General features: G+C 41.3%; 1 protein-coding gene across 3 annotated transcripts in view; it reads left to right on the top strand.

The window, feature by feature from the left end:
* Positions 1-22,103, top strand: part of KIF26B (kinesin family member 26B) — a 267,176-nt gene that overhangs the window by 113,162 nt on the left and 131,911 nt on the right. For all 3 annotated transcript variants that reach the window (XM_028724152.2, XM_028724151.2, XM_077925724.1), the window contains one exon: positions 1,263-1,429. In XM_028724152.2, coding sequence (XP_028579985.2) covers positions 1,263-1,429 — 167 coding nt within the window. The remainder of the gene's footprint in view (positions 1-1,262; positions 1,430-22,103) is intronic.

Here is a 22,103-nt window from a genome sequence, read left to right as displayed (position 1 = left end):
GCACATATTGAATGCACATAAACGGGGGGCTACCTGTACTGTAAACCACCTTGTGATCATTGGATGATGGGTGGTATATCACTTCAATAAATAATAAGTAACTAAGTAAGTGTAGGATGAAGGTACAAGTAGGTCATAGTAGTAGCTGTAAAAGGAGGGTGCTGATAATAAGAGTGCCTCCCCCCCCAAAAAAGTGGACCTGATAAGAAACAGAAAGTATTTTGGCATATAGATGAGAATATACTTCTTATATACTAGCCTGCTTTGCCAGGGCTCTGGTCACCTGTCAGGTTTAAGATATTCAGGATGTCAGATTGCCTGAATCAGTGAGAGGATGCCAAACCTTTTACTAAACAGGCACATGAGGTTCATCAAATGCGTAACACCTGGCCTTGTAAGAAAATATATTGTCTATTAAGCATCTGGTGCACAACTACATAACAAATCAACCAGGAAATAAATGCTACCATAGACCTGGCCAAGTACGGGAAGTGCTTTTAATTTTTTTAACCTTGCATTCTGGTATGAAGAGCCAGTCACTTTTTACACAGCATAAATAGAAATTGCAGGCAATTTTTGTTTTGGGGGGGAAATTGGGGGCGGTGCTGGGGAGAAAGAGGTGCAAATGGGACAGATGCTGACAATGCCATTTGACATGTATGAGAAAGATTTATGTTAATTAGCATTTTACAGGACTGTATGGGTTGTTTTTTTTAGATTCAATTACTTTTGATTTTTTTTTTTATCCTGTAAGAAATTGCAGGCAGTAATATGAAAAATACACATTAACATCTTGCTTGAGTCAGAGTCACATCTCTTAAATGCTTGGAATACATGGAGATGCTTGGTACGTCTGGTTCTCAAACACCCATTTTGACTTGCATTATGCACGGCTACGTTGCCACACTGGCAAATGTTTGTACAGATTTCCTTTAATAAGTAGGCTTTGACTAATGCCTCCGAGTTCCCCACTGTGCTCAAATGAAGCAAGGATAATGGTTTACACTTTCTCCTCCAAACAGAAGGACCTCCAGAGCCATAAAGGAAACTTACAATGTCAGGGGGTGATTTTATCTCATTACTTTTAATGGAAATGAGGTAAAGTCTTAGCCAAAGTGCCACAGAACTGGATTGCAGAGCCAGTAAATGCATTTAAAAGGTCACAGAAGTGTGCTGAATGCAATACTCTTCTCCCTGCCTTCCAAAAGATGTGGTCAGGTGAAATAGCACCCAATGAGCCTGTACCTTTTTTCCTCCTTCAGATTTCCCAGTTGATGACCGAGACTGGCCGAGAGGGATTGACTGAAGCTGCGCTGAACCGCTACAATGCCGATAAACCCTCCTTGTACAGCTTACCTGCTTCCCAAAGCACCTGTGTTGCCAGTGACACGTCAACAGGCACCTCAGTGGCAGCTTCCTTTTTTGCCAGGTAAGATGGAAAGTTTGCTTGTTCTCTGCAGCTCTGATGTGCCAGGGACTGTGGGCATCCAGGTCTAAGGCTAACACTTCAAAGACTGATAAAAGGATGGGCTGATATGTTCATTGCTCCATGATGAAGTTTTAAGTGGAATGATTTGTTGGATTTTTTAATATACATTTTTATTAGTTTTTTTTAACATACATTTCCAACAATCATATAACATAACTTCTTATCTTATACAATATTTTTAGACTTCCGTCAACACCTATGATGATTTTCCGTTCTTTATCACTTATTCTGCATTTCTTAATTTCTCTATTACTCTTAATTATCATTAACTAATAATTCTCCTCATAGTCTTTCTTGCAATATTTCAAATAAACATCCTTACAAAACTTCTTGCAATCCTACTAGTGTAATCTGTTCATTACAATTACTTTTCCAATAGTTCATATATTTACTCCAGTCTTCTAAGAATCTCTGGTGCCGCAGGTTTCGAATCCTTCCTGTTAATTTATCCAGTTCTGCATAGTCCATCAATTTCATCCTCCATTCTTCTTTCATCGGTAACTCTTCTTGCATGATTTGTTGGATCTAGAGCAACATGCAGTTTTGCTTCTTTCCATTACCCTGCACCCATTTAAAATGATAGTGAGAGATAAAAAAACAACACTTGTGTTTGTTTATGAGTTTTCCTAGAACTTGAAAAGTCACATTGATCTGTAGGAGTGTGATGGTGTCTCTCCAGCACCAATGGGACCAAACAGTAGACTAGCTCACATGCGAATGTGCTGGAAGCTGGCAGCAGGCTAAGCACATGAACAGCCCCTGCGGTGAGGAGATGCAGCTTTACTGGGGTGGGATGAGGGTTGGTAGGAGGAAAGAGGCCAGCTGTGTTGGCAGTGTCTGGTGGGGGGAGCTGCCATCACAGTTGGCCTCTCTCATCCTCCCCCCAATAAGGCTGCTAGGAAAGAAAGGAAAGAATTCTTGACCGCTGTTCAGGTGCTTGAGGTGTATCTGCACAACTGTCTCCCCACTTGCAGCTACCAAACATCTGATCAGCAGTGCTGATGCTCACTTGTACCTGACTCCATAACCCTTCAGGATACAGCCCGCCCACCTTGCAGCTGCTGCACAACTGACCACTGGCTGCATGAAGCACCTGGCCAGGAACTTTATGCCAAAGACTCATGGCATGAGTATCCTCAGCCCAGATTTGCCAGTGCCTTTGCCCTGCTATACTTCATGGGTGGTAGTCAATGACGTTATGCTCAGAATAGTGTTAACAACAAAAAAGGGGTGCCGGTACTGCTTATCCTTGAGTACCCCCTGAAAAAAGCACTGAACATGACTTAAGTTAGCTCCAACAATGGCAATGGGTCCACTCAGTTGAATACCACCCAACTGGAAGATGTTTGCAGGGCAGGAAATGATGTCACATCTACTAATCATTTCCAAGGAGACGGGAGGAGATGCGGGGCTGCCATTCATTGTTGAACATACCGTTCTGGCATCTGGTGAGGAGACTTGAGATTCTCTTTCAAAGAATCTGAAAGACAGTGAATCATCAAACAAACAAACAAACAAACAAACAAACACTGAAGCACACAGACAGTTGTTTACAACTGAGGGTTATATGGATGCTAGTCAAGTACAGAGCTGGCTGGTCTTGGGTTAGTTAAAATGAGGGAGGCTGGGGTAAGAGATGAGTCTATACAATGAAGATACTATACTATTTATTCCCCATGTTACGGAGGCTGAACTGGGCTCCACTAGAAGTTGGGCATTTAGTACCACCAGTCCCATACTGTGGAGCACTCTTCTAGCAGAAAGTTGGCAGGCATCCTTTTGACTTTCAAACGTCTCTTGAAGGCCTTTTTATGCTAACAAGGCATACACAGATGTTAACATTGATTAACTGGGCACTTTAATTATGTATTTTTATTGTTTTAAATTGTGTTTTATGTTTTATAGCTGCACACCGCCATGATATTTTATGATATGGCGGCATAGAAATACGTAAATAAATAAACTAAACAAATAAATAAATAAATAAACCTACCAGTATTTTGCTAAGAGGCTTGAACAGTAGGAGGGACAATATGGCTTGGCTAAATAAGGCTTAGGCAAATCTTTTGGTTTCTTGCTGTCCAAAGAATGCAAATCCTAACAGTATTCCATTGAAAAAACTACATCCAATGGCAAAATTGTGGGATGACTTGTCAAACTTACATTAAGAAATAGGGGTAATTTTTGGACTCCCCTCACTTTCTCTCTCTCTTAATGAACTACATTTAAATTTGCAATATATGACATAATAAGATGGGGGGGGGGGGTCCATTGGAATGTGTGGGGGAGAAAATTAACAACTCCTGTATAACACTCGGCTATTTCTAAAGCCCATTTCAGGGCTAGCAGACAGAGTGCCTTTTGTCAGCCTGAAAGATGTCTGTTTTCAGGCTTTTCAGAGTAAAAATGGTAGGTTTGATTTTTTTTTTAAACTGACCCTCTAGCAGTTGAATATGGCTTTAATTTTAATTATAGCATTGGGCATTCAGCAGTTTTTAAAAAGGGAAACTGTATTACACAAAATTAGAGACTTATGTTGTACATTAAAGCCTTTTGTGGAATTCATCCTTTTATTGGAGAAAGGACTAGAGAAATAAACAGCTATTGTCTCCTAATTTTCTTGACTAGATTGAATCAAACCTCACAATAACTTGAGTTAACCCACCATCAAGTAAAAAAAGAAAAAATGCTTCATAAGTGTTGGTTAGTGCTTTAGCTTTGATATTTACTTAGGCGTGAGCCAAGTCATGTAAATAAGCCTTCTGATCCTTCAGGGCAAGCAGAGACAATGTGCATTGGCAACAAGCAACTTGAAATTGTTTATAGGTCTTTAAGCTTAGATTTTGCATTTTGCATGTTAGACAAGATGTTGGACAACATGCAGGGAAATTTCTGAACTTAATGAATACTGAATCTTATCCCTTTGTATTCAGCCTAAAATTATTGAAATGACTGCCAAGCCATTGTACTCATTCTGCTAAGTGCTTACACTGGAGTAGTTCCATTGATTTCCTGAGTGCCTGGAATTGAATACTTGAAAACATACCTTCAGTGCTTTTCCCCCTAAAAATAAATAAATAATAAGATTAGCGGTACTCTCATTTTCCTACTCATATTGAACTACTGCCCCTCAATGAGGCCAAACTTAGATTCACAAAATGTTTAGGGTTATGCGTACCCCTGCATTCCCCTGGAAAAAAGCACTTCATACCTCAATATGTTTAGGGCACAATGCATGCCCTAGTCCAGCTCCCTCCCTTTAAGTCTGGGGTAGGCAACCCTTGGCCTAATATTATGCAGCCCTGGCCAGACTTCCATAAGCCTTCTACAATATCTCTGGCCAGAATGATCTGTTTTTCCATGGCAGCCTGCTAGGTATAGAAGAAGTGAAGTGATGGATGTCAAAAACAAAGAGAAGTTAGTAGAAAGAGAAGGAAAATGAGGTGGCCATGCCCACTTTTGGCTCTGTCCGTCCCACTACTGCTGGCTTTGGCCTCACCCACAACTGGCATGTGGCACAACTCGCCCACAACCAACATGTGGCCCTTCTGTATTCTGAGGGAATACAGAAAAACAGGTCAGCCCCACCTGCTTTTACTGATAAGCATCTCTGGGTTTAAGCAGAACCGTGATATTATTGTGACAACAACTTATCTAGAATAATACTCAGAAATAAAATTAGCTTCTCACGAACAATTTGCCAGCCACCAAGAGCAGAATTCTTTCAACCGATCAATTCACATGTTATTTGGGTGTGGGCATTAAAATACGCCACTCCTGCTTTCGAAAGATGCCAGACTGGCTGCGGTTCATGATTTTGCTCCAGTTGCTCCACCTGGCCTGATGATTCTCAGTTACAAAGTGGACAGCAGGGTGAGTACAATGCCCTGGGAATTTCTGCTCTGCATATACTGCTGAGTATATCAGCCAAGTGATTCTTTCCTACCAATGTTGCCAACCTGCTGAAATGAATGGATGCTACACAAGAGGGTGCTTGTTCACGAGAGGCTCCTGGAGGATAATAAATTTAAAAGGAATGTTGAAAAGCTTTCAGGCGATTTCACATGAGTCTGTGAAAAAGGGAGTCTGTTTTTTATTAAGCACTGAAACTCTACCACATGGTCACTTTCTCTTGTACACAAGTGGCCACAGCCTATCCTCAGCCATGCATGTTCCAGTATCTGCATGGAGAAACTAGACTATGCAGGAAGAGATAACACAGCCTAGCAGCTGGGAGCAATTTCTGCATTTCTGACTGTGTTGTTTTCAGCAGCCATAATAGGTGGAATTGTTATGACTGTATCCATGTCATATTTCAATTTCTCACAATTATCAGTAGGATCTACTTATATGAGAGTAGAATAAATAACCTTGCTTTGTCAAGCTAGGCATACTAGTCCTAATAACATCAAGTTCTGGATTGTACAGGACAAATTTTAAAGTGACTAGAGAGGTTTTTTTTATTATTATTTCCCCAAGTCTGCTGGTATGGTTGATGGGCTAATGCAATAAACACTAGTCTAGTCTATTTCCCCAATTCTACAAATACATCTATAGTAGATGCTTTTCTGCAAAATTGAAGACTCCCGAGTCGCCTGCTAATCATGGAGCTTAGGTGTTAAATGTTACCTCTCAGGATTGTAAAAATGAAAATTAAGAGCATTAATCTGATTCTTTGTACAGTCATGGCTCAGTTAATTATACAAATCACCTCTGACCACATTGATATTTGCATACTAAAAATTAAGCAAATGATACATAGATGGTTTTATATGCTGATATGTTGACCATATAAAATATATTGATGCTTTTGTGTATCTGCATTGATAAAGACATCTGGAGTTGTCTCCATTTTGTCCACCACTAGGCAGTCACAGATTCAAAAGCTCATGTGGGTCCAATGTAAAAAGTACTAAACCTTACAGTTTATACCTGTAAAATCTGAATTGTAATCCTTTCATCTGATAATGCCTTTCCCATTTTGAAAATTACTGAATAAGACAGTTGTTAAAGCACAGCTGTAGAGTCTTTCTTTCTTTTTCTAAATTCCAGCCAAGATCTGCCATGTTGGCTGAGTACTGTTACAAGACTGCTAAAAGAACTAGTGTTTTCTTAAGACAGCAATTCATTCAGACAACTTTCCCCCAGCAATTAGTGGGTAAACATAAACACTGATGGCCACTTGAAACTGTAAAGGAACCTCTGTGTAACTTCGAGAAATTTAACATATGTCTAGTTGCTTTCAGTTTGGCTCAAGGGTATATGTCTATCCAGTATGGTTTTGCTTATAACAAGACCACAGTATGCTGAGGGAATGGTAAAATGGCCATGCTGTTTGACTACATAGCTGGCTTTGCAACATACCACAGTTTATGGGATAATAAGTCTTTGTATCTATTGACTTGTGATGCTCATTTTGTAAAGGAAATCACTGGACTCTAAATCCAGTCAAATAGTTCTCCAGAAGGCATTGCTTCCTGGAACAATAAAATTTCAGTGAGACAAGAGACTGATGTTATTGACTGTTCATCTTCATAATCAGTGAAAATGAACTGACTGATTGGAAATACAAAAGAGAAAGACAAAAATCCTATACAAACATTTAAGTGACGGCTGGCGCTTCCATCGGGCAAATTGGCCTTAGGCGTCAGATGGAGCGGGTGGCAGATTAGCAACCTTGATCTCCGGCTCACTGATCTTGCCAGTTGGCTCACCCATTCAGGTACTGCTGCCACCCATGTGACCCTGGCAGGGCTCTTCAAAGTGACTGTCATTCCTCCATGTAAGGCAGAGAGGAGTCGGAGACAGAAAGACTGCCTCCATCACCATCAAATTAGCAGCAGCATTTTTTTTTATAGCAAGCAGGGGGGGCAGGAGAAGGAGGAGAGGATGGGGGAACAGTGGTAGAGTTGCTTATACTGGATAGTGGGAGGGGATGTTTGAGGAATCACAGTGGTGATTACAGGCCCCGCACCTTCTACTTCCTCAGCCTTCCACATTAGAAGATGCACATCATGGCTACATGCGTAGAAACAACTTGACTGAATGGTACTCTGAATGGGCAGTAGTGACTGGGCACACATTCCGAGAAATATATGAATGGGTGTGGGCTAATACATGGAAGATAGCAGGACCAGTGGCATGATTACAACCCCACCTTCCACAGGACAAGAAGATATCCGTATACAGTCATACCATGTAGAACAAGGGCTTTGGAAATTATGAAGCTGCAATCAATTTCCCATTTAAACGAAGCTCAGAAGTGGCTGGACAGAGTAAAAAATGGCAGTCTTGTGGCACCTTTAAGACTAACAAATTTGTTACAGCACAGTCTACTGCAGTCCACTTCATCAGATGCATCAAACTATCTCCTGAATGCAATTGGGCACAACCACAGAGTTGTCCTCCTAACATAACCTAGTTGGGGATGGAGCATTAATGAGGTAGTGGCTGCTCTGGCATGCTAGCAGAGCCAATCTGGCACCCTTGCTGGTGTTGCTGTGCAGCCCCAAATCTCATAGCCACCTTCAACACCCACCCTAGATCCGTGTGAGCAGCAGCAATACTGGTGTCAGAAGATTAGTTTTGAAAATCTGTCCCCCATTTGAGCCACTACTGCTGCCAAGTAACTTATATGCTGCTTAATCTTCCCCACCAAGGGTAGGGGAAAAAAAAAAACTAACCCTATTTATGATGCCCTATGAGGAAATATAGGATATAAATGTGACAAATAAGCAACTTGATGTGGAGAGGAAGAGTTGAGGCATGGGCAGCAGTTAGATATTTGTCTTGGCTAGTAGATATTTATCTTGGCTAGCATGCTAAGAGCCACTTGGTATGGAGTGTACTGCAGTGAGTGCCCCAAAATGCTTATGTACATATGTTTTTCAACAACTTTTTTTCTAGCAGGCAATAAACTATGAGCATCTATCAGTCTAGGTTATCATCTGCAAAGCATGCTGTCAGCTCCAGAGTAACCTTACTGCTATAAGGGAAACACCAAATTGCTAGTTTATATAGCTGCAATGCAAGACTTCACACACATGTGTTTGTTTGTTTGAGGATGGGCGAAAACAGAATTGACAAAGCTCAGTCAACATAAATGATGGGAATCTGGGGGCAAAGGCCTCCACTAAAATTTGCTTTGTTCACCTGTGAGAAGAGCTAACTGATAAGATGACCCCACCTGAGTCAATAGGATTAAGCCATTCCATGTGGTCTAAGTCTAGTTTGTTTGAGAGGTGTCTAGGGCAGAAAGTATCAGATTTTCAGATAGGCTGAGAACAGTTGCTGTTTCACATAATAGTTAAACAGTTGGATTAGTGATCTGCTTATATATAAAGCTCATTTTGAAAGGCTTCTAAAATGCTTGAGGAAAGGGTATTCCATTCCACCCTGGTTTTTTGGCATATAATGTTCAAGTTAATCTAACTCATTTTCTCAAATTAAATTTAACTTAGTTAAAAATAGTATTTTATATTTTTTCCCTCCTGCGTCCTGTTCCACTCTGCCTCTCCCTCACTCATTTCATTGCTTGTTACTGGAATTCCTTCTTTCCTCATCTTCTTGTGCTAGACATTTGGTTTGCTTTTTGATTCTTCCCTTTCTGTTTCATCTCCTAATTTCTTCCATTGCTGAGGTCTGTTTCTTTCAGCTTCTTAATCTTTAGATGCCTCCTTTCTTTTAGTTGACACTGCGCTGCCAGTTTGTGCCTTGATTTTCATCTCTGTTGGATTATTCTAATTATTTCCTTGTTTTGCTTTGCCCTTGTCTCATTTTAGGCATTTAAATTCTGTCTTTCACTATGGCCATTGTTGCTTTTTGGTTCGTAAATGCAATCAGTTTTTCTTTTGTGCGTTTCCTAGTTTGTTATCAGTGATAAGTAAGTAAGTAAGTAAGTAAGTAAGTAAGTAAGTAAGTAAGTAAATGTTGTTAAATGTGTTTGCTTTTAATCCTTAACTTTTTTCATTTTTTTGATGGTATTTGTATTTGATCATTTATATTTAATTCATCTTAACACATGAGATTAGTGAGAATTGTGTCCAAAAATGTACCTCTTGCAGCCTTCATGTTATTCAAGTGGCCAAATCAAACATAACACTGATGGATCCTTGGAGCATTCAGGCCTGGGTTTAATGGAGACACTGAACATGTATGAACATGGGAGCTATCCCCACAGCAGTCATAATGGCTTAAAAAAGTATATCATGCTTGTAAAAGCCGTATCAGTTTCTGTGTAAAGCTCCTATCTGAAGGTGCCAGTTCATAGGAATAGCTTCCATGCAGTGCTGGTTGGGCTGCAAACTTGTAAGCAACTCTACCTTGTGTGTTGATCACAATGTATGGTGATTTATTTGTTCCAAGATTGCCCATGGGACAATCAGAACTTGGGAACACAGAAGTGTTAATTTCACATGTGCTTTCTAGTGATATTGTTCATGAGTAAGATAAGAGAAGTGCTTTTCTGATCTGGAACAAAAACATGCAGACTAGATCTATAGCCTGATCATGCAAGAGGACTGATAGAAGAGATCCAAATTTCAAGCACAAGCCTCCTCACTGAAGTCATACTATATCTCTCTGTTTTGTATCTTACACAGATCAGAGCACAAAATTATTTTAATTCTATTTTAGTTGGAAATGAGAAGTCACAATTCTGCCATGATTCCAGAGATCAATTTACCCTGTTTTGTGCCTTGGGGTTCTAAGATGGAAGATTTGAAGATGTCACAAACATCTGACTTAATCTGATTCTAGTTTAGGAGAAACTAGATATTCTGGAATGGATTCATCTCTTAGATTGATGTACCTCTAAAATCCAATGTATAAAGATTTCTTTTAAAAAACTTCTATACTACAATCCCCATCTACACACAGAAAATTGTATTATTTAATATAATACCTCAACTCCAAGGAAGGAACAATGTTCTAAATGAAAACAGATCTCTTCCTTTCTCCTTGTGCCAGCTCTTTGTTTAAGCAGTGAGGAGGTTGCTTACATTCATCCCAGATGTTCATGGAAACAATTCCTCTCTTAATTTACAGCAGAATCTAGCTTTTTCCCTTTGCCTCTTTGTATTTGTTATAACACTAATAAACATGTAAAGATCTTGTAGTGCTGTGATGCTATAGTATGTTTTGTCAAAAAGCAGACATTTAAATATTGCGGTAAATTCATAAAGCCCTTCTTCAATTATATATGTGATTTTTCAGAGACCAGGCTTTCTTCACATGTTTTACATAAGATCAAGCAGGAATAAGATGGAATGGAGAATTTTTCAGTACTAGAACCATTGACACACAATTAATTCTTCATGTTGAGAATGCAGACTGAGTGGACAGGGAAAATAGTAGCAATTGCCTGATTTCTGTTTGGGAGTAGCACTTTTAACACAATTGTAGAAGCTCTTGGGGAGAGCCTAAAGGACAGTGGGAGAAAACAAGCATTGAATTCATAAACTATTGAGTTCAATCTCTCCAATGCAAGAGAACTAGGAAGAAATTCTGCTGCAAACCTGGATAACTTTGCCCGCCAGGTTCAAAACTCACATTACATTTCATGTGTGAGGTGCAGCCTTCTTTGTCTCTTAAATTACAGCTGTGAGAGCGCTCAGGATCTCTAGTGCAGAGGCAATGGAGAACTCTCCCTCTTGTCCTTAGTCGCAGCCTACTCCCCACTTCAAATCACCCCTCCACACATATAAGTATGAGACTTAGGGGGGAAGTTTCTGTTGGCACTAATGGGAACTTTTCTAAGCTTTGTAGCTATGCAGATGCCCTGGTTTTGGTGGGAAAGGTGGAGGCTGGAGAAAATAACCTCAGTTATTCTGTTTGTTTTGTGGCTGCAATTGAGAATCTGATATGATCCCAGAAAGCAGCTGTCCTTAGCATTTGATGTGTTATGTTTCCATCACCACTGGATCACATACAGCACAGCATCTTGCCATCTAGCAACCTCTCTGAGTACATCAGTAAAAGCAACAAACATATTTCAGTAAGTTGCCCACTGAGATAATGGGTACTAAGGCCATGTAGACACAGAGAAACCTGCTAAAACAGAACATAAGAGATGCTCAGTATTAGTAATGATGGCTTAAGAGGAAGACAGGTTGACAAATAGTCCATGGATGCAGAATATTGTAGACTTCATAAAATACAATTTTCTTAAATAAATAAATAGCAGTGGCGTTGAATCAGAGCAAGCTCCACATTCAAATAACCTGAAATATGACAAGTGATGCTTGCAAGCATTAGATCTGAAACTGAATTTTCCTTCCTGGACCCTTTAGAATAGGGGAAACTAATGAATTTTCAGGTGGAGGAAGGCAGTGGAATGGCACAAAGCCTTATGCACAATCTGTAATTGTCTTTCAACCTGTTGTTCAGTATGTCTACATAGAAGTAATTTCTACTCAGTTCAGTGGGACTTTCTTTTTACAAAGTGTACTTAGAGTTGCAATACTAGTGATGATGTAGAACCATTGTCATGGTCAGCAGACATTTCAACCTTCAAGAGCTGGACTCTAAATCAAACTATCCTATCTTGGTTGTCAGTCTTAAACTGGTACAATCCTTGTCTGGGTGAGCTGATTTCCAATGTTCACTTCTCTGATAACAGCAGTTTCAGCCTTTTTGTTCAGTATTCCATTTATTAGACAGCTCATTAGATTTCAATCAGAAGTGAAGAGTTAATTAGGCTTGACATGTGAGTGTTGGGGAGCTAGTAGTATCTCTATCTTGATTTCATGACTGAAATTTATTTAGCCCATGTACCAGTCCTCTATTTTGCTTTTGATTTTTGTGGAATGCCCCTCAATGTCCACTTGACTTCATCCTTGTTCTCCCCTGCCCTCCACCAAGGGGTCATGTGTCATGTTGTTCAGCACAAATACAAGCCAGTGAGCTCACAAGCCTCAACAGCAAATGCTAATTGTGGCTTACATTGAACGTTTCCTTTTTGTGCCTTTGTTTGCAAACAGCCAATTATGTGCACACTGCATGGCTGGAGAAACACAAAGATGACACTGAAGTCTGAAAATCACTGCATGCTGCCAAATCATTTGAGTTTCTTTTCTATTCTTCTTTCTATGCTGGCGCCAGATCTGATCTAGAAACTTGCCTGCACAATTGCAATATGTTGTTTGTCTAACTGGATCTATCCAGCCTCACCCACATCCAGCCTATGTTTTGCTGGTGGCATGTACAGGGGAAGAAGAAGAAGAACAGTTTGGATTTGATATCCTGCTTTATCACTACCCGAAGGAGTCTCAAAGCGGCTAACATTCTCCTTTCCCTTCCTCCCCCACAAGAAACACTCTGTGAAGTGAGTGGGGCTTCAGAGAAGTGTGACTAGCCCAAGGTCACCCAGCAGCTGCATGTGGAGGAGCGAAGACGCGAACCCGGTTCATCAAATTATGAGTCTACCCTCTTAACCACTACACCACACTGGGAAGTGAATGCAGAGCAGGCCAATCAGTGTTTACCAGCCTCTGAGGAATGGCATTGTAACAGATACATAGTCTTCAGTTTAGGAATTGCACTCCAGCTGTTTACAACAAGTTGCTTGGATTGTTCTATACTTGGCCAACAGCATTGCTCTCTTCCTCCTTCTTGATTACTTTTCCTCATAAAGGATTGTCAGATCCCAGTCCAAAGAAATCAGATTTAACTTTAATAAATCAATGAGAGGTTCAGGAGATCAAGGTTCCTTGCAGCACTATGATAATGCCTGCTCAGTTAGTACACAGATGTTGAAAAACTTCCAGGATTTCAGTCCTCCAGATTCCTTTATATCCCTGTGCTGGAATTAAAGGGAGGTATCAAATATAGGTCCCTGGCACAAAGCATTGAGGTTAGCCCTATGTGGGACTTCAGGTTTTCTATTTTGATTGCCAGAAGATTGGATTTCTTTCCCCCTTTGCTAAACCCCAACGGATATAAAGCTCTGCCACCTTTGATATATCAGTACTATCTGAAAGCCTGTTCTTAACAGCAAGGGGATCAAATTAGTATTGCAAATGACATTGATTATATTTTAAGTTGCAGTAGAATGAATATCCAGAAGTCTGATTTCCTGCGTGGATTAGCAAGCCAAGAAGATGGCAATTATGTGTTTTGGAACAAAGAAAAGACCTAAACCCAGTCTCAAATACAGTGGTACCTTGGGTTAAGTACTTAATTCGTTCTGGAGGTCCATTCTTAACCTGAAACTCTTCTTAACCTGAAGCACCACTTTAGCTAATGAGGCCTCCCGCTGCTGCTGCGCCACTGGAGCACAATTTCTGTTCTCATCCTGAAGCAAAGTTCTTAACCCAAGGTAATATTTTTGGGTTAGCGGAGTCTGTAACCTGAAGCGTATGTAACCCGAGGTACCACTGTATGGACTGTTGGGATACTGCCAGGGAGATAAAGGCCATCATGCCTCTACGTCGCCTGAGGACGATCCATTGATCTCCCGTAGAAACAGCATCAGTCAATTAGCGACACAAGCCTCAGACTCATTCCAGGACTCGTGCACGCCCTTGCAGCAGACTTCGCAACAGAAGATGCACCCAGAAGAGCATATTTACAACTTTATTCAGCATTGGTCAGAACAAAGGAAAAACATGCCTGCCTGCCTTCGTGTTGAGGCAACAGACAGAAAACAAAAGCTATATACAAAACAGAAACTTCCTGTGAGCAGGAAGTATGCAGGCTTGTGACACACAACAGCCTGCTCCCTTTTTTAGGAGGAACGGAAATATCCTAACATGGACTTCTTCAATCAATATGGGTGGTATTTAGCTAAATTTACTCAGAGTAGACCCTCTGAAATGAATGAACATTACTAAGTTAGGGCCATTAATGTAAATGACTCTAGCCAGCACAACGTTCAATTGGATATTACCCTGTTCATTAGCCCAGACACGCCCTTTCCCCACCAAAGTTGGTTCCACATAAGCTTGTCTCTGACCTAGACATTCCTTTGTTTTGGAATAGTTTCACATTCCCTGATAATGAAGATGGTTGTGGTCACTTGTAACATGGGCTGTAACACTGTAGTGGATTTTTTATATTTCAGGATGACATCCTGTCCCATTATGCATGCTTTGTGGTTGGGTTAAATCTTTTGGAGCAATATACTTACAGGCTTCTCAATGTTTGTTTACATCTAGTGCCCATTTTTATCCTTTGAACAATTGTGCCCCCTCCCCTCAGGCAGCACCAGCAGCTGCTTTTTGAACAATGGTGCAGCAGGTGGGAGCTGCTATTTGAGAAACAACCATTTAAAAATGAGTTGCATGATTCTTTGAGGCTTACTACATCATTCATTAATTTTCTTGTATCATGTATTTTGCAATAGATGACATAAACAATAGAAGGAGGGATCAGGATAATTTTTCTGTAAATAAATAATAGAAATTCTAGCTTATTTTCCAAGCTAGCAACTGTTAAGTGTTTCCACATACAATCTCCAAGAAATGTTGATTTCTTTCTTTCTTGCACATAAGAGAACTAGAGAGGAAGATCCTTTCCCAGGCTGAAACTTAATATTCAAGTTCCCTTGAGAACCATTTAGGATTGATCTCTGTAGGATGCTGGGATTAGAGCACATGTATTGACTAAATGTATAGCACATAGCTGTGCTATGCAAAGCAGATATGTTCATCTTGTTTTGGCAGCTCTGTCTTATAAAGTGCAGTTGTATGTATCGGTTCTCAACGGACAGAAAATATATTGGGTGTTTTAGCAATACTCAGCATATGATGGTGAGTGGATGCTATTTCCTCAGTTGTGGAAAAGAGGGACTGTTTATGAGCTGCACTTTCTACAACACTGCCGCTTGACCAGCTTTTGACACATGAACAGTTGTTGTTGTTATTATTATTATTATTATTATTATTATTATTATTATTATTATTACCCCTGCCCATCTGGCTGAGTTTCCCTAGCCACTCTGGGTGGCTCCCAATTGAATACCAAAAAACAACATAGCATTAAACATCAAAAGCTTCCCTAAACAGATGCCTTTTAAAAGTAGAATAGTTGCTTATTTCCTTGACATCTGATGGGAGGGCATTCCACAGGGCAGGCGCCACTACCGAAAAGGCCCCCTGCCTGGTTCCCTGTAACCTCACTTCCCGCAGGAAGGGAACCACCAGAAGGCCCTTGGCACTGGACCTCAGTGTCAGGGCTGAACAATGGGGTTGGAGATGCTCCTTCAGGTATACAGGACCAAGGCAGTTTAGGGCTTTTTAGTTCTTTTAGCCTATTTACTCCAGCCCCTCCATTGTTCTCCATGGTAGAGAAATTAAAGCAATGAAACTTTTTTCAAAGATTTGTTGGCAAACTGTTCGATCGGTACCAAATTTATACATTCCACCACCATATTCAGTATTTTTTAGTTTCTTGTACTCCATTTGGATAGGGAGCAAGGAACTGGAAACCTGGGGAGTCTCTTGAGATTTTGTGGGGAGGCCCTCTTTGGGTACCCCAAGTTAGGAGGGTGTTGACCAAGGGTTGGACCTGCTCTGTTCTTGAATGTCCCCCCCCCCCCCCAGAACATGTGCTTGGTACAAAAAAGCTCTTATGAGCTCTAGGGTGCTTCTAATCAGGTGTTTACAGTGGGATCAGTGCTTCTCATACAAGCTTACATGAGTGCCTACAGAGTGCTATTGTCATCAAAATGCCAATTCTCTCTTTTTTTTGGGGGGGGGAACCACTGTTTAAAACACGCACACCACCCTAAACCCTGTTGCCAGAATTTATTTGTGGAACCTCAATGACCCATTTGCGTATTAAACCTTTGTCTGGAAGCACCAAGCAAAAGCAGTTTTATGCAGCCAAACATTTTAATACAGGAAAATTTGTAGTTTTGCATGCCTGCTTCTTTTGATGTTCATTTTAATTTATTGCTTTATGTTATTACAATACGCTTAAGATCTTTAATTCCTTTAAATAGTTTATGGAAAAGGCAGGATAAAAGCAAATACATAAAGTTATTACTAATGTTGTGATTCTGGTGCCTACTGCATACTCTCAATTTTCCAGTGAGTCCCAAAAGGCACAGTCAGTTTTCAAGTGAGCCTAGTGTGAAACTTAGCTTAGAACAAGATCCAAAATAATCTACAATGCACAGAGTGTTTACAGGAGACGCCTGGAAATTCCTTATCAGATTAATCACTTGGGGGAGGGGCAGGGTATTGATCTACTGAAAGAAACAAATATTCAGACTACCGTCATCAACATTAATATCCTGATTAGCCTATAATATGATTTAATTCTGTCCCCCTGCCCGTTCAGGTGACATATGTTTACTTAAACCTTTGACCTGGAACCTATCGCTTTGGACCTCAAATACCTGACCACTAGCTGAATGCAAGACCGAGCAGCTGAGATAATTGTACTGAAAGCACACTTACTCATTATCTGCACATTCTCATTATAACATACATTGGCACTGCTTTTTATTATGAATTTTGAAAAGTGCTATGAGCCATTGAGCAGCTATTTGAGTGTAGGTTGCCCTGAATAAGCGATAGTGAACAGCATTAACTCTGCTTCTTTCTGCAGATACTTTTAATTAAACTTCAATTGACCCAACCAAAGGAGGAGGAGGAGAAAGCTACCGTAATTTTCGCTCCAAAACACGCACTTTTTTGCTCCTAGAAAGTAAGGGAAAATGCCTGTGCGTGTTAAGGAGCGAATGCACTCGACTGGATCCATGGCTGCCGTCAGTCAATCAAAGTGGGAGCCGCCGCTTGCAGGGCTTTGCACTGCTCTAGCTTTGCTTGCTTTACAGCCAGGAGGAGGGGGAGGAGCCGAGGAGGGAGGGAGGGAAGGAGAGCCATGGCAGCAAAGCGGGCAGCAGCCGCTTACACGCGAGGAGGGACAGACGGGAGCCATAGGGAGCCGGAAAAGCGCCGCATAGCCAGCAACAGCTGCTGCAGCCTCAGCTAGCAACGCTCTCTAAACGGAGCAATGAGGCTGCAGAGGGACGGCAGGGCACAGGAGGGCTCTGAGCCACGAGCGCAGTGAAAACCAGTAAAAAAGTTTTTAAAAAGGCTGCTGGGGACAGGAGGGCACGGGATGAGGGAGAGAGGGAAATTACGATTCTCCCAGCGTCTCAGCTGATCCGCTGAGCAGGACTTGGGTTGCAGGGGATTCGCCATTAGCTGCGTAAAGCAGCAAAGAGGGAGAGAAGGAGCAAAGTGGGAGAGGAAAGGAGCTGCTTACACTGCTGTAAGTGGCTGCTGTCTGGTTGGCTCCTTTAAAGCAACAGTGCTCTTTCCCTCCCCCCTCCCCTCTCAGTTCTCCGAAAAGCTCCTTTTCCACACACCCCACTCGAGCTCCTTCTCCCCTTAAATCCCTCTCCTGCATCATTAGCCGCATCCTTTTCCACACACCCCACGCGTGTTCCTTCTCCCCTTAAATCCCTCTCCTGCATCATTAGCCACATCCTTCTCCACCCACCCCACGCGTGTTCCTTCTCCCCTTAAATCCCTCTCCTGCATCATTAGCCACATCCTTCTCCACCCACCCCACGCGTGTTCCTTCTCCCCTTTAACCGCTCGCCTGCATCATTAGCCGCATCCTTCTCTACACACCCCATGCGTGTTCCTTCTCCCCTTAAATCCCTCTCCTGCATCATTAGCCACATCCTTCTCTACACACCCCACGCGTGTTCCTTCTCCCCTTAAATCCCTCTCCTGCATCATTAGCCACATCCTTCTCCACCCACCCCACGCGTGTTCCTTCTCCCCTTTAACCGCTTGCCTGCATCATTAGCCACATCCTTCTCTACACACCCCACGCATGCTCCTTGTCCCTTGAATGCTTTTCCTTCCCTCCCTACTTAAAACGTGGTTACAAAGCACGGATCCACATGGATCCTCAGGATTTTTGCACTGGGTCACCCCAGGTTCACCATCAGATCACATAAAATGTCCATGGCTACAGCCTGCACCAAAAAAATCACGCACCCACTGTTTCATGGGGCTGCAATGGCGCAAAAACGTGGTTACAAAGCATGGATCCACATGGATCCACAGGATTTTTGCATTGGGCTACCCCAAACTCACCGTCAGATCACGTTTGTGGCCACAGCATGAACCACAAAAATCATACATCCACTGTTTTGTTTAGAATATTTTTTTCTTGCTTTCCTCCTCTAAAAACTACGTGCGTGTTATGGTCAGGTGCGTGTTATAGAGCGAAAAATACGGTAATTATAGTTATCAAGAGGTATTTGTGCTGATGGTAGTCTGTGACGGGATTATGATGCGGTGTGGAGAGGAAATCAATCTACTGTGCTTCATGGTGTATTCTTGATACACCACAACTGTGCACAGGGTTTTTCCTGAGTGAACTTTATACACAATTGGAAAGGCTGCGAGGAACTGGCAACTTGATATCTTCCAATATCAGGGGTGCAACACAAAAATAAGTTTTTTCACAGTGCAATCATATGCATGTTTACTCAGAAGTAAATCCCAGTGAGCTCCCAGATAAAAATGTATAGGATTGTAGTCTATAAGTCTCATTGAAGTAAATAGCTTTTAAGGGCTTAAGTAGTATTGGTTTCTATGTATTATCTAGGGATGGCTAAATTTGTCAGTTTTGGTTTTTCTTTATTTCTCATTTTTCCAATAGCATTTTCCACTATGCATGTGAAAAATTTCCAGTCATGGAACTGGTTTAAACACTTCAAGGACACCATTTACATGATACAATGAACCATAGCTAACAGTTTGCTGTGAACACACCTATCTTGGCCATATTGTTCAAGGGAAATAAACCACAGAGCAGCCAACAAATCTGTAGCCATTGTTTTTGGCATACTGACTCTGGTTTGTTTGTGTGAAACCATCCATGATCCGTAGAGGGGGTATAATACTAAGACAAGAATCATGGTGTGTTTCCCAACTGTTGCGGTACAACCCAGTTTTTCACACAAGAGCACAGCACACATTTGAGCACCTCAATCTTGCCCCAAAAAGCACTTTTTCAGGGCTGTGATCTCACAGGCATCCTGGTTTTTTGCCTCAACGTGTTGGAGGGTATGCTGGTGGGGAGAAGCCAAGCAATCCTGATCCTTAAATGGTTAAATGGTTTGCCATGACATGCAAACTGACCACTGACTCTTAAGGAGTGATCTCATTTAAGCTAACTAATTTGGTTTGGAACCCAAAGGAAGGAACCCATGTAATAGAACAAGGAAGATCAGCCACAGTTCTCTGACATAAATAACCCCACCACCAATGGACCAGAATGTGGTCTAAATCTCCCTTTAAATCTATATTAGCGAAAAGAAAAGAGCTTACTCTGAAATTCACTTACAGATGGTACCTAACACCACGGAAATATGCCCAGGAACCTCACAAAAATGCTGCAAAGGATGCACCTCCACAAGCACATACCTCCATATGTGATGGGAATGTCCCAAAATCCACAATAGCCAGACACTGGAGAGACCTGTCAAGAGTAAGCATGGACCAATGGTGTCAAATAATATGGGAAACAGCCTATCTAACCAATAAACTGAAACTGACACGGGGGCAAATAGAAGAAGACGCCTTCACCCCGATATGGTTCCCCTTTCACAGCCCAACAAGACAACAAGAAGAATCTGCTGACAGCCTACGAATCAATTTGGCTAACCTGATACACACACACACACACACACACACACACACGTCTCACTACAGCCAACCAAAGGCAACCAACCACACCCTAAGCCACCCCCAACCTCTCTCACCACCAAGGAAATACAAGTGAATAGTAAGAGAACCCACACAAGTGATGCTGACACAACCCCCCCCCCCACATACACTAAGTAAAATAGAAGCATTGCCACCTGACCCCACCCCACTCACCACCCACCCTCCCCCTTTCCCTCTCTTTCCTTCCTAACCTAACACTGCATGCAACACTAATGTCTCACAACAAATGAAACTGATCTGTAGAAAACACAACTTGAAAAAAGAGACAATGCACACATTTTTGTAAATGAAGAAATCTCTAATATAAACAAACAAACTACACCAGCAGGAGTTGCTGTTAGCCACAACCTTGTTATGCCTGTATGTTTTCCACTCTGTTGCTAATAGCAGCTTGTGGGGGGAGGCAGATTTGTATCAGGGGATCTCTACCCCATCCACGCTCATTAAAATGTCATGTGTAATTGGGCTCTTTTCCTGTCTTCATTCACAACTCCTTTTCTGATTATGTGGTTGGCATACTGTCACCTTTCCCAACAAATGTATTGCGTGTGTGTGTGTGTGTGTGTGTGTGTGTGTGTAGAGGCAAGGGGCTAAGAACATTAAAGACTCTTTCATTGTCCTTTTATTTGCTTCAAGTAAACATCCCTCACCTAGTGGCTATGGTAACTAGCCAACTTGCAGTAAAAAGATCTCCTCCAACATTGCCTTTCCAGTAAGGGAACAACATTGATTTACTTCTTTTAAATTTTTCTTCTCATTTCGTTCAGTTTCCAGGAACTCTAGTCTCTGTAGATGTGTTTGATGTGCTAAGAGATTTTGTGATTAGGCCCAAACGATCAGCTCAAACATATTTGCATTAGTAAATAGCCCATAAAGCAGAGGGGATTGTGGTGTTGATTATTTGCGAGGTAATTATCTATGTACAAGTTTTCAGAATTCTCATATTGACGTTTACAGGTGTATGTCAGCCATTGCCTGTAACAAGTATCACTTGAAAGAAGCTTATTGCCAATGAATGAATTCCAGAATGAACACAATTTTCTGTCTGCCTGATTCTTTTTGAAAGATAAAAGGCAGTGCTCTAATTAAGTTGGCATTTTATTTGTTCTGTGGTAATTGAAATGCAATAAACAGTGACCTTGTGCCGCCATTTTAGAAGGTGTTCAGAGTACAAGAGTACTTAAAAGGGTTGGAGTGTATCAGGCTGAATGGAAAGAAAAGACAATATTTTTTTAATGCTTTTTATCATGGATTGTCATCACTGGGGTACAATTTATGTTCTCTTTATGAAGTATGTGCCTTTATAAAGTGATTAAGGCTGCAGTCCTATATGCACTTACCCAGGATTAAATCTCATTGACTGTAAATCCCTTTTACATGTGTGCTTTAGGTTAGGTTTATTTTTGCTTATCACTAAAAAATAATAATTCTGAGGCAATTTACAAGCAAGTAAAGAATATAATAATAATATTACATAACACTTTCAAAACGGATAATATATTATATTGTTCAGTCATTGGTGCTGCCCAAGTGACTAGGGCGGGGCAACTATATTTGCAATGAAAATGTTGGCAACAAACAGGCTTCCTTTAGGGAGAGCTACTACAAATAAGATTTGGCTGTGGTCAGTTGTGCCAAATTCTCTTGCGTTTGTGGTGATGTAATGATCTCAGGCAGGCAAGCAATCTCTGATAAGAATTAATGAGTCTCTGGCAGTTTTATGTATGTTTATTTACAATTTACATCCAGAGAGCAGCTCCGAGCCTGCTGCCATTGCTACGTGTTGGTCACTCTGAGTCTCTGCCCCTTTCACAGCACAAAGGGTGCCAGAGTCCTTCCTCTCCTGTACTTCCATTGCATTTTAAGCCTTTCAGCTCTTCTAGTTTGGGGAGAAGGTGGGTTAACTCCCCTAC

This window comes from Podarcis muralis, chromosome 3 (genome assembly GCF_964188315.1).
Source record: "Podarcis muralis chromosome 3, rPodMur119.hap1.1, whole genome shotgun sequence".
In the NCBI taxonomy this organism is placed as follows: Eukaryota; Metazoa; Chordata; class Lepidosauria; order Squamata; family Lacertidae; genus Podarcis; species Podarcis muralis.
This window is presented reverse-complemented; position numbering and strand designations above follow the sequence as displayed.